Here is a 13,995-nt window from a genome sequence, read left to right as displayed (position 1 = left end):
TAAAGATTGCTATCATATGATTTATGATTCCAGAGATCGTGATAGTTTGTATTAAAACTGATTACAAAGTAGATTGTACATGTATGAATTACATTTATTCAGCTTGATCAACTTAACTGAAGCTAATGCTTGAGTTAGATGGCACCAATTCCTTTCACAATTGTTTTTAAGAATGTCTTTGTTTACAGCGAGGAGGACACCTACATTGGCTACCTCCCTCTCGCCCATGTACTGGAACTCAGTGCAGAGCTTGTATGTATTTCTCATGGCTGTAGGATCGGCTATTCCTCACCTCAGACTCTTTCTGACCAGGTAAAGTAACACTAAAACAGCACTGTTTGTGTCATGTCAAACTTAAAGCAAACTATGCATTCAAAGACTTTTTTCTTCTCCTGTTCTTCTTCTTTCTTCTTCTTTTCTTCTTTCTCATTGGGCAAATCACATTGTGCTTATCATATGTTGTATACTGTAGCAAGGGCTTGGTATCAAAGGTCAATATTTTTGGAGAACCACCTACGATGTGTTTGTAGACGAGGAGATTGATACCAATCCCATGTCTGTTGACTAACTATGTAGCTGAAGCCAGCAACCGGTTAGCATCTGGTTGCTATACATCACATAAATCCCCATTAAAAAACATGTTTATTAGCTTTAGAGGTCAGGCTAGAGTCAGGCTAGCTCCTACCCCTGTTCCCTGTGCCTATGCTAAGCTAACGTAATCGGTTGGTGGCTCTAGCTACATATTTATTGTAGAGATATAAGTTGGTATCAATCTTCTTATCTAACTGTCTGCAAGAAAGAGAATAAGCGTATTTACCAAAATGTCAAACTATGCCTTTAAGTCAGTATTAAATGCTGATGTGTTTGGTATTGGTACTGAAATTCAGGTATTGCAATGGCACCAGTATCAAAAACTTTTAAATGACACACACCTCTGTATGTATACTGTAGCTCAAAATGAACAAGACCATACAGCCAGCATCAGCAGTGATTCTCACTGAGGTCATTTATTATCAAAATGTGACCACTGATTCCATTGTAAAATACTTTGGATAAAATATCATACCGAGAGAGCATTTAATATGTGGCATACATTAATGTTTTGTACACTCTAATCTTAGTATCATTTCAAAGTATTTGGCACTATACCATGCACTGTTGCACTGTACCATTCCAAATGCAACACACTATGAAACTGCTCTCTGTCTTCGTGGTGAACACCAGCAAATTAAATTATTGTATCAAATGATAAATCAATGAATTCCTTTTATTGCACATAATGCAATGTTGAGCAAGAACCAGCGGAAAGTAAATTTCAATTTTAAATGAGAAGCTACAAATCTGAGATGTGCAATCATTACTGTGATATTGCTTTCTTTTCCCACCTAAAGTCAACCAAGATCAAGAAAGGAAGCAAGGGAGACACTACAGTCCTGCAGCCCACTCTGATGGCAGCTGTTCCAGTAAGTCAAGACAGTACACTCAGCACACCACTGAGCACTACACTACAGTATAATCTCTGAGAAGCCATAACATTTACAGTATCTCTCAGTGAGTCGCTCTTTCTTAAGTCTTTGTTTCATACTATGCTGTTGGCTTGAATTTAGCCTTGTTTCGGAGCAGGACAGATTTCAATTTGTCTTTGCTATTGTCCAGCTGTGGTGTAGCATTGACAGAGTCCAGCAGGCCTGGATCTGCCAGATCTCTGGACAGATAGTGACGTAAATACTCTCTACGTCCTGCCACTGGCCAATGGTTCTCTTTATCAAGAAACAATGGTGGACACCCAGTGACTAAAAAGCATATTTGAGGTTGGCTAGTCCTACTTGTCTAAGAGGTACAGAGATTTTTCCATTTCAGCAGTGATGACACAGAATGGGCTTTACTCAGAACCTAGCATGGCAATATTTATTATGTCAATTAAAGAGCCGAGCGAGTGTTCCACCCTGCTTAAATGCTTTATTAGTTTTAGAGGGGGTTTACAGTTTAGGGAAACAAAAAGTAGGGCATGCAGTGTCAACTGAAAAGTAAAAGTTTGCAGTCGGAGTTACCAAGAATTTCATCTATTAGGGTATCCACACAGCTAGCAATATGGTTGATGGATCATTTCACTCAAAAATATAAGGATTAAAGCTGCTGTAATTAATACGTTATGTGAATAATCCATCAAATGACTATGTGTATGTGAAAAGCCTTGCTTGTAGTGACAAACCCACAGAGATTTTCCACCCGACTATAGTTTCCTTGAGCTCTAAAGTGCATTTTAATTGCATAATTTCTTTCAGCTCATTGTTTTCGTTTTATGCCCCACAACGTTTGGTCTAGTCTTAATGCCTTGATCATTCTTATTTCCAGAAGCAGGCAACTACTTTCAGTGAAAAAAGGGCTCTAAAAACCCACTGTACACTACCTGCCCAGCACCAAACACCAGACAATGTTAGCAACTAGCTGGTAGAAATAGTGGAGCATTTTGCAGCTAAAAAAACAGATATTTCCCTCAGTAGTTTGTGGAGACCAAAACGGACTTAAAAGGAATGTCAATATTGGACATTAGTTCACCAGGTGGCCAGGAACTTGACTACAAATGTTGGTTCGTATATTCAGTATGTGTAAGTGTTTGCTAAAAAGTTCACCGTATCAGCTTTATAAGGGGATCATGTGTTAGTATTGTGTTTATTACTTGTTTCCATTCAAAGTTTAAGGTTGTGGTTATACTTTTATTGTGATTCACTGTAGCTAGTCAGCTAGCATGATTTATCTAGCTGGCTACAATCATTATCAATTTTTCTACACTTTATGTCACATCAGGTACCATGCCCCACAATACAATAAAAATGTTCCCCACTCATCATTTATTGTACTTTTTTTCAGTAGTCATTTGTAGAAATGGTGTAGAGCGTGTCATATCAACAGCCTCTCAAGAAAAGTGGTCCACTTTTTGTGTGTGGCTTTTTTCCAACTGGTTGATGGAACTACGCATGGGAAGCATTACGGTCCATCAAATGGGCTTTCTGAACAAAGTTTACAAAGATCCAATCTTTTCCACTTTGCCAATATTTTCAAGCTTTATTAATTCAAACTCAAGGCTCATACAAACTGTGAAATCCTGTCTGCTGTGATAATGCTGCTTCTACCTTATATTTGTAAGAAATTTGAAATGACCGAACCCTTGACAACAGGACATTATAATTCCTTTTCACGTTAGTTAGACTCTACACCAACTATTTCGAGACAATACACCCATGCTGCTGTATTTTCTCCTTCTCTCACACCATGAGCAGAGCCCCACCCCCACTCCCACCCTCCACCCCCCATCTCCCACCCTCCACCCCCCATCTCCCAGTGGTCGTAGTGTAAAGGTCAGAGGGCCCCAGTGTCTGGAACCATTCACAGCTGTAAACAGAACGTGAGAAAGCCCCATGTGGTTATCCCCATGACACACACTCACACACGCATGCACATTAACACACATACAAAATGTTTGCTGTGATATGACAACTGGCTGCTGCGTGAATCCTGTCGACTTCCTCTCTCACTGCTTTAGCTTCACACACATACATACATACAACACCCACGGGGACCAGCTGGTTTTTATTGTTTTTGGTTCTTTGTACCCTTTTCCCTCATTTAACTAAGAGTCCAACTTTAGATGACACTCTGCTGATCTGGATGATCAAGTGTTCTTGATATGCGGGTTTCAGTTGTCTTCAATGCTGTCCCTCTGACAGCATGAAACTCGAGAGACCAAGTGAAGTCATCAACTGGGACACAGCCAGGGTACAAAATAAAACCAATTGCTCCAATTGACCATCCTTTTCCTATCACCAATTCACCCCATTTCATCCAGTTTATCCCTGAATAAGTAAACTGAGCCAAATAAACAAATGAATCAAACATGTATAAATGTGTTTAATGTGGTATGGTTCCCTTGTTGTGCTCAACTCATAGAGAATTGCTGGCCAACTCTGCAACTTTACACAACTTTTTAGCCTCTTTGAGGTCACTGTCACAATCACCGGCAATTTCAAGCAAAAAAGCTCAGATAAACCCACTGTATTGCATGCCCAGCATTAACCAGACCCAACCAAAGTTACTGAGTGGCTTGTGAAAAATTTCAAGCATCCAGCTATAAAAGCGCCAGATTGATGTTTAAGTAGTAAGAAAATGTTTGCGAATATTTTAGACATAAACTAGTGATATATGGTGGCTGTGTGTGTTTCGGCTTTTTGCTGTTTAATGATTGATTAACGTCTTTAACTTTAAGGAACCAGTCATTTTTCTCTAGTACTAAAAGGAGTTTCTCTAAGTCTTTCTCCAATTCCACTGAAATTTGCCACTCGCAATGTTTGCAATTTTTGCCATTTATTGTACTTTTCCCCATACTATTGTACTCACTACTATAGGTTGAATAAGTTGACTGCAGTTCTCTTCTGTTTTTCAGTTTTTTTATTTAACCTAACCCGAGATTCACTCTTGTGGATTCCTTTGGCTTTCTTCTGGTTTTGCATGTCACTTGTTATGAATAATCCATTGGGGAGCCTTGCTGTTATGTAATCAAACTTAAGAACACTCACGTGTTCCAGATTGTACGAAGTTGTTCCTCTGGACTTGTTTTATGGAGTTGTTGGACTTGTTGTACTAAGAGACAATTGCTTTCTTCTTTAAATGTTCAGTTTTTTATGAGCTGTTAAATTTGACATTTTGTAATTTTTATAACAGGCATATATGATGTTCAATTAAAGCTGGGAGATGGGATCGTAGTAAATATCTCCAAATCTGAGACCTAATAACAGTTTCCTGCATTTTCCCTTTCAAATTTTTACTATCAATAAAAAAATATGCTAACAACAAAAAAGATCTAAATGTAGAGGATATCCCAAATATCTTTGGATCAGACTGACTTTAAAGGTGTCAGAGCTTTGGCTGGTCCTCATATTTGGAGCTGTGATGCAGTGCCACTGTGCAGCACTTCATATCTCTCAAACTTGGATCTTTTCACTAGGCAGATACAAAACAACACTTCCAGACCATATTCATTGTTGTATCTTGCCACAGTGTGGCTATCACTTTCTCTGCATTTCCGGTGTATCTCTGATACATCCTTCTTTCTCTTTCTTCTTGATCATATCTCCTCCTGTTTGGCTTCCTTTGCATTAGTCTTACCTTTTGCCTCAGCTGTTTTTACAGTTTTCTCTTATTTATTCATTTAGTGTCAGTACATATCTCATCACCTGTCTCTCTTTCTCTTTATCTCACCTCCATCCCTGTCCCCCTTCCTAACCCCAGGAGATCATGGATCGAATCTATAAGAACGTGATGACCAAGGTCGAGGAGATGAACTGTGTCCAGCGAACACTCTTCATTCTGGCATACAACTACAAGTTGGAGCAGCTCACCAAAGGATACAGCACACCACTGTGTGACAAGTATGTAGAGAGTTGATACAGGTGCATTTTATAGAGTCTGCAAGAGTTTTTCAAAGTTATAGAATTTACTAAACCAGTAGAAGAGCATGTATTTTAAAATGCACATACCTGCCCATTCTCCAATATCCTCCCTCCTCCATCCATCAATCCATCCAGGCTGGTGTTCGGGAAAGTTCGCTCTCTGCTGGGAGGTCAAACGCGAGTCTTGTTATCGGGAGGGGCACCACTCTCTGCAGCCACACAGCGCTTCATGAATGTGTGTTTCTGCTGCCCAGTGGGTCAGGGATATGGCCTGACAGAGACATGCGGAGCTGGAACCATCAGCGAGCGTAAGCAGAAATGACACTAGTACGCACTTAGTACGCAAAAAGTATAATGTATGTAGAAACATACAACAAAACACAAATTAAGAAAATATTATCAGTATATTAAATCAGTACAACTTTATGCTAGAAACAATATCAAATACCTGTATTTCCACCATCTCTGACAGTCATTAAGAATAGAATGATTTTTGTTTTTATATGTCGTGATAGCAGAGTGAGCAGGACATTGAAGCTCACTAGACTACAAAACAATGTCGCTGATTTTTTAAAAATATTTTTTTATAGAACAGAATTATTTGATTTTTTTGGAAAAAGGCAAAAAAGTCCCTATAGACTGGGACCAGAAAGTGCGTGTACATACTGTATACTGTAGCTTTGTATTTCACAAAATTGGAAAATGTGAAATTACTCTTTGAAAGTCTGAGTCAACTCAACCATAAAAGAAACCCAATAGTGTTGATGTTAAATGTTCATGTCATCCTTTTGTTTATAAAATCAGAGTGTTAGAATTAAAGACTTGAGACTAGACAAGCTGGTGACGTGGCCCTAGGGATGGTAATGGTAGTAGGTCGGTCCACCACTTTGTTCCAGATTGAAATATCTCATAAACTATTGGATGGATTTTCGCATTTGTGTCTTTTTGAAGAAAGAAAGTTGTTTCAAGCATTCATGTCCCCCTCAGGATAAATTGTAACAGCTTTGGGCTTAAACCAAATACCTGCAAATTAGAAAGTGTTAGCATGCTAACATGCTTACCTAAGATGATGTTACCATAACAAACATTATATCTGCTAAACATCAGCATGTTAGCATTGTCATTGTGAGCATGTTAGAATGCTTATGTTAGCCTTTAGCGTAAGCACTGCTGTTAAAATGTCACATAGCTGCTAGCATGACTGGAGACTCTTAATCATGTTTATTTGCAATAACTCGATGTGAGAGGACAGCAATATATTAACAGTAACAACTGCTTTTAAACTACAGTGAAATTAAAATGGTAAATTTCTCTAAAGATGATGGATAATGGATGGATAATATTGAGAAATTGTGAGAAGTTACTAAGTAAACAATGGAATTTTGTCAACCTGTAAGCATGGATAGAAACAGTGGGACGACATGAATAGGCAGGGGATATTTTACAGCAGGGATGGGAAAATGGATTGGAGGGAAATAATAAGTAGATAGATTGTGCGTGGGTTGTAATAAACAGAGAAGGCAGTAGGTTATCTGTATTGAAAAAGAGGATACAGTGGTGCGGAAAAATCAACACTGGCAACAAGTCAGTGTACACTGAGAACCCAGTTAGCATGATTTTTACAGCCTCTTGCGAAACTCCCGAATAAAGGGATGTGAAAATTTTTAGCTCATGTTATGTAAAACAAATACAAATGAATGTCATCCAAAAAATGCTGACATTCCTTACAGCTTCTCATAAACAGGGAAATGGTTTTAGTGTCTCTTAAGAATATGCATAAAAGAATGCCGCTCATATCTCTGGCACTGATGGCTGGCCCAGTTATCTGCCTGTCTGATCTATGCAGCTGATCCACCGGCTTTCATTGCCAACACATTTGTCAAATAAGAAAGAAGAAATCGTCCCAGCCTTTCCCAGGCAGACTAAACCAACAAAGTGGCCCGCTGCCCGGCTCTTCACTGCAGTCATTTGAGCCAGGAAAATACTGTTATGGATATTCCTTTGGGATGGGGTTTCCATGGCAAGGGAACAAGTGAGGTCATGTTGCTATGGTGATAAATGTTACAGCTTGATGCTAGTGTGCTTCCTGATCATGTGTGTGTTGTCTGTTCCAGTGTGGGATTACAGCACTGGGAGAGTGGGAGGGCCGCTGGTTTGCTGTGAGATAAAGCTTAAAGACTGGGTGGAGGGTGAGTGAGACTGGGTGGGGAGCTACACACACACACACACACACACACACACACACACACACACACACACACACACAAAGAGATGAATTGTGCATTTACATGCACACGAGTATCCTAGTTATGACAAACCAGGATAACAGCTTATCATGGTTTCAGAAACCTTCATATACTACCTGGAGCACTCTGATAGCAACCAGGATACTGTGGCATGTAAACACCTTAACCACGTTTGTGAACCATCTCATAGTGGCTGAGATGGAGAGAAATCAAGACACACCTCCACACAGATGATCAGAAACCTGGATACTGTGAATAACCAGATTTCTGATGTTCCATGTAAACGTCATATCCTGAATAAGATCAAAACCAGGATAAGACTCATATCCGGGAAACCAATGCGCATGTAAACGCACTCTGTGTCAAATTTATTCATAGGGACATACTTCAGTCCTTGTTGTTTTTCTTTCTTGTGTGTCATGCACGCATACACATAAACACTTTCTTGAGTTTACTAGCCCATCAACGCTTTTTATTTCCACATTTCCCATGCCAAACAGAATGTCCGCATTTCAGGAGAGATCACTATAGCTGGTTCATAACCTTGTAAGGAAAGCATACCACTTTTCCCTCCTCTCCTGTACAACTTCCATTTTTTTACGTGAGGGGTCATAAATAATTTTTATTACACTCTGTTAAATCTTGATACTCATCAATTTGAGTGTAGTGATTGCTTGGTTCACTGAGCAGAAATAGAATTTATAGTAAACATGCTGTCAGGTTTTTATCTACAAAGAAAAAACCATTGTGCAGAAGAATAAGGAGAATTGAATGTTTGTTTTATTGCAGTTTTCATTTGTATTGCATCCATTGCGCTGATGTCAGACCCTGCTTTCAGGTGGTTACCGTAGCAAAGACAAGCCACATCCTAGAGGAGAGATTCTGATTGGTGGACCAAATGTAACCATGGGATACTACAAGAGCGATTCTAAAAACCAGGAAGACTTCTTTGTAGATGAGAACGGCCAGCGGTGGTTCTGCACAGGAGACATTGGAGAGTTTCATGAAGACGGGTGCCTCAAGATAATTGGTGAGGAAAGTTGGATGGATAAATGGTTAAATAAGTGGGTGTGTAGGTTAAACTTTAAAAACGTGGTTTGGTGGATGAAGATAATCATTTGTCAGAATCTATCCTGCTTCAGATGTTGCCACATCAAAGGTTTAAATTACTGACATTGTGCCCCACATTCCTGGATTTTATCCAGACGACCTCTCTGCTCCGCTTCCATCCATCAGTCTGGCAGAAAACCTTTTAACAAATCAAATTTGACCTCACTTCCAAAAAGTACTCCACAGTCCTGTGTATTTCAGTTAGCCAGAACTCCCAGGTTTTCTCTTCTATTTAGATGATGCTTGTCAGATATAATGTGTTCAGTGGAAAATGGGTCTTTTCTTTACTTTTTTTCAGATATATACACACATATCCACACTTATAGATGTGCACATGGGTACATGGACATACTCATGTTGTTAAAAGCAGCTGTCCCTGTTGTGTTTCCAGATCGTAAAAAAGACTTGGTGAAGCTGCAGGCAGGAGAGTACGTCTCCCTGGGAAAGGTGGAGGCCATGTTGAAGAACTGCCCTCTGGTCGACAACATCTGTGCCTATGCCAACAGGTGTGTGAGTGTTTGTGCATGGATTGTTCAAAAAAAAAAAAAAAAAACTACAATGGTATTTTAGTGATCCAATGCATATATCATTATCCAAATCATGAAATCCAGCTTGAATAAACTATTGGAGATTTTAATTGCTATGTTGCTCAAGCTTGTTTATGTGTTCACTTGAATGTAAGAACAAAGCCCATAGTTTAGTTTCTTCTCAGTTATGTACGAAATGTTATAACTGCTCTCAATTGTATTTTTCATAGTTAAAATAAAAATGACTATGAGTAATTTGAAAAGAGTCTCTACTGGCGACAAACTCACACAGAATTACCATCCAGTCTATCAACAGCCTGTGGCCATTGACAGCAAAAACTATAAAACCGACCTTTCACGGCATGGTCTTTTTCTATCCTCAGTGAGATTTTCAGGAAAAACCTTAGTGTCAAGGCTACTGCTTGACAATAACTACTACATAACTGCAGTTCTTCTTGTTAGGTGTCAGTGTAATAGGACATACTGTAGAAGCAATAAAGCAGCCTTCTGTGGTCTGATTACATTTGACAGACATCTTATGAAATACGGAGGCTCCATGTACACAAAATAACTAAGATTTCCTGGACACAATTTTAAAAAAAAAACTGAAACTATTTTTGTGGCAACTTAACATATTACAGTTTCAATTGTAGGTTTCACACTACAGTATTTCACTGATGTACAGACGGCAGTAATGTGCCGAAGAAATTCAGCAATTTGCTAGCAATTAGTTAGTAAATATGGATTTAATATTTCAGGTTTCAAGATTAAAAAAAAAAAAAAAAAAAGTAAAATCAGCTTTGCAATTGCATTCAGTATGTTCGATAAAGCTCAACAATCAATGTAAACAGAAACTTTGCTTACAAGAAAATTCCACAGGGTATCTTTAACTTACAAATTTTATACTTTTAGACTGGTATATGATCAACCAAAGAATATTCTAGAGCAGTTTGTAATTATAATGTTTTTTGAATTTTTTTTGCAAAGTAGTTACTGTTGGTATGTAAACTTTTCTGGCTACATCGTTGGTCACCTCATCCTGACAGATTACTACCTGTTTGTCATTTTTACATCCTGTTCTTTAAAGCCGCTCTTATCAATATGTTTATATCAACAATGGATCAAATCTCTAAATTTAATGTGAAAGGAGTCACTCGTAGTGACGAACTGACAGAGAAATTTTACCAACAATGCAGTTCCCCTCAGCTCTACGAAGCGTTGTAGCTCCTTTCAGCTCATTGTTTTTCTTTTATCGCCCACAACTTTTTTTTGTTTCGGTTCTGTCTCCCTGCTCTCATCAGTGTTGTTTTCAGCTGCAACAGACAGATGTTTCCAGTAAAAAAAAAAAAAAAAAAAAAAAAAGCTTGTACGAGGCCCTGTACACTACCTGCCCAGTGCCAAATGGCAGGCAGACAATGTCAGTATCTAGATAGTGAATTAAGTTGAACAGCTATCAGCTTAAGAGTCAGATATGTTATTAAGGAGCTGGTTGAGACACAAACAGAGCTTAAGCCTTGTCAGGTGGCCAGAAACTCAAATCCAACTGAATGCTGAAGTTACTTCCTGCATGCTATATGTATAAACAGCTTTTTGCATGTTACATGTTAGCCATTTCAACTTGGTGTTAATATATCATGGCTGTGTGTATGTTCAGCTTGGTGTGGTGTTCTTCAGCCCCCTAATGACCAAAAAACCATTATGGATATTTTCAAACATTAAATCTAAATTGTACCATAATGGGACAAAGCTTACAGATTTTACCCTTAACGCCCACGGCAGACAGCACACTATGGGACTTCTGAGGACATTATGGCATCTATTGCACATTTATGCTTACATTACAACTGGTTTTAAACGTGGTGGTGCCTCCTGCTCCATTTGATAACACAGAAGGCCTGTCACACTAGAAAGGAAGCATTTTTGACCGTTCTGACTCAGAATCTGAACATATTTCTTCGGCCCTGAAATGTTTATTTGGTTCTGTGTCACGCCAACAGATACTGTTTTAAAGAGATTTGGCAGTTGCAATCTGTTCACTCTGTTCAGGCATGTATTCTTTTCATTTCCTTAAAAGGGTAAATATCTCGCTGGATGACAAACTACTGGTTCCTTCTCTCTATTGCACATGCTTCCACATTTTTGTGCTCCATCACCTTATTCGGTTGAACTTTCACTCCGTAGAGACAAGTGTACCTTTATAACTACTCTCTGTTTTTCTTTCACTTTGACATCCTGTCTCCTCTCCCCTTCCTGCTCTGCAGTGATGAGACATATGTGATTGGCTTTGTGGTGCCAAATCAGAAGCAGGTGGTGGCTCTGGCTGACCAGTACGGTATCCGAGGCTCATGGGAGGAGCTGTGCAACAGCAAGGCCATTGAGGAGCTGGTCCTCAAGGTCATCACTGAGGCTGCACTAGCAGGTAAGAGGGGCTCAAAGAATTGGTCATCTGTTGAGTTACAAGTTGGAAAGAAACCCGGCAGCGTTTCCTATCCATTCCTATTTGAATTAATGTTACATTTTCTTCTGTTCCAGCCCAACTAGAGCGCTTTGAGATTCCTCGCAAGATCTGTCTTAGCCCAGACCCTTGGACTCCTGAGACGGGATTAGTGACCGACGCATTCAAGCTCAAACGCAAGGAGCTAAAAACACATTACCAGGACGACATTGAGAGAATGTACGGTGGGAAATAAGGGCAAGGACTAGTACTTCTTTGTTCTTTCTCAAAGCACAGACCAACACTTGACTCGGAAACAGTCCCAGCGCCCCCTCACCCTGCCCCTCTATTTTCGACTCCATCAATACAAGAGCCATGGTGACCTAAATCTGTGATAAATCTTAATGTTCCTAAGATCTCAAAGAAAGAAGGATAAGGGTAGGATGCTGAATTTTCCCCCTTTGAACCTACTCCACCGTGGAACAGGCTTTTACTGGAACTTGTAACTAAACACAGGCTGAAAAAAGTGCTTAAAAGAAAAAATATCCCTGTCCCCTGCTGCCTTTTCCCTTTTTTTTCGTTCATGTGTGTGACATCTTTGTGGAGATCTTACTGATCCAGATGTGAGGTATGAAACAGGTCGTGTGCTAACTAATGTTGTCTGTTGAACTCTCGCCACAGCAGAAGCTCAGGTCGGTTTGGGCAGGTTTCTTGCCCTGTTGTTTTTTGCTCACCAATGAGACACTAGATTGATTATGTAGGTCTCAAAATCTTTCCTGTAGTTTATTTCCATTCTTCTCCATTTTTTAACTTTTTTTTTTTATTCAAAGGTTTCAAATTCCTTCTCCCAGTCCCAACACTCCTTTTTTTAGTCAGTAGCCTTTCCTGCAGGTCAGGAGACGGTTAACTCTTTTGTTTCTTTTCTTTTCTCTTTTTTTTTTTAATACATGTTTTTTAGTTCTGTCAACGGTTTATTTTATCTGCCACACACAGTCAGACTTTGACTCCCACGCTCGTGGGACGTCTCTCCCATAAGCACATCTTGATACCAAAAGCACATCATCATTTGAGGGCAAATGAGAGCAGTTTGGTAAAAATGCTAAGACCATGTCTGGTCTAATGATTTTTATTTTTACATTATTAACAATGAAGCTGTTGCTCTTTTTTTAGGAAAATGGCAAAAATTGCACCTAATAGGCTTACTTAAAAAGAAAAGAAACAAAGATACACTGTTGTTTAGTGTATTGAATTTTCCTACAACGATAGAATATAATTTTCTATGTGCTGTACAGACCACAGTGTGCACAAAAATGCACATTTACTTGCTTGTTCTATGGATGAAATTACTGTGTGATAATTGTCATGTTTGGTAAATCATAGTGCAATATGAAAATGTATCACTTCTGTCCAAGTAAGGCAGATAATTACAGACAGGATTTAAATAAACGTTCACAATGTGCGTCGGTGCACTAGCTGAAAAACTAACACTATTACAAGTATAAATTCTGTGTATAGCTAACATTTATTTTGCAACACTGTCATTACCAGTGTAAAGCCTTGTCACATATTTTTTTGTCATTTGCACAAGTACGACTGAGCATGTGACAGAGTATGTGCATACATACCACAAACATGGCCCTAGCCTCCCTCGCAGTGTGGCACCTGGTGCCCTTTCTTGTGATTCTGAGTCACGCCTTTCTAATTCCTGACTGATTTTGAAGTTGATGTTTCTCCTTAAGTGTACAAGTGTATTTTATGTATGTGGAGCTGTGATCAGCAGAGGAAGCACATGTCTAATCTCTATTTTAACTTAAACTTTACTATCGTAGACCAGTTTTGGAGCTCCACTGCCTCTCTGTATTATGAGCCTGCCTTGTCACATAAGTGCATCCAGCTATTTATTTGTAATTTGCCTTTGGAAAATTCTCAAATGAAGAAAATAAAGATTGTGTTTGGTCTACATGCATGCATATTTTATTTTTTATATGTTTCTGCCACAATGACCAAGTCAGATTAACTAAACTGAAAGTTTTGACCACATTAATTCCTTGTATTCAGCATATCAGCCTCAGGGGATGTGAAATTGATGTGACCAAAAGGCAGACTGATGAAAACATTTAGTTATGGCAGATCATCAGCCAAAGAGTAAAACCAGGCTTCACTGATCATATGACTGATGGTGTGTATGACTGATTGGAACTTCATCCAACTAAACCATTGATGCTCACCAG

At 39.1% G+C, this 13,995-nt stretch overlaps 1 protein-coding gene across 1 annotated transcript in view; it reads left to right on the top strand.

Moving 5' to 3' along the window:
* Positions 1–12,220, top strand: part of acsl3a (acyl-CoA synthetase long chain family member 3a) — a 31,052-nt gene extending 18,832 nt beyond the window's left edge. Inside the window, exons 7-15 of the mRNA XM_040130603.1 lie at positions 189–312; positions 1,392–1,463; positions 5,287–5,426; positions 5,583–5,755; positions 7,562–7,636; positions 8,532–8,723; positions 9,195–9,309; positions 11,592–11,749; positions 11,863–12,220. Of these exons, the coding sequence (XP_039986537.1) occupies positions 189–312; positions 1,392–1,463; positions 5,287–5,426; positions 5,583–5,755; positions 7,562–7,636; positions 8,532–8,723; positions 9,195–9,309; positions 11,592–11,749; positions 11,863–12,020 (1,207 nt within the window). The 3' untranslated portion in view covers positions 12,021–12,220. The remainder of the gene's footprint in view (positions 1–188; positions 313–1,391; positions 1,464–5,286; positions 5,427–5,582; positions 5,756–7,561; positions 7,637–8,531; positions 8,724–9,194; positions 9,310–11,591; positions 11,750–11,862) is intronic.
* Positions 12,221–13,995: the final 1,775 nt, after the last annotated feature.

The sequence above is a fragment of the Xiphias gladius genome, chromosome 7, assembly GCF_016859285.1.
Source record: "Xiphias gladius isolate SHS-SW01 ecotype Sanya breed wild chromosome 7, ASM1685928v1, whole genome shotgun sequence".
NCBI lineage: Eukaryota > Metazoa > Chordata > Actinopteri > Istiophoriformes > Xiphiidae > Xiphias > Xiphias gladius.
The sequence above is the reverse complement of the archived record's forward strand: the minus strand, read 5'-3'. Positions and strand labels throughout refer to the sequence as shown.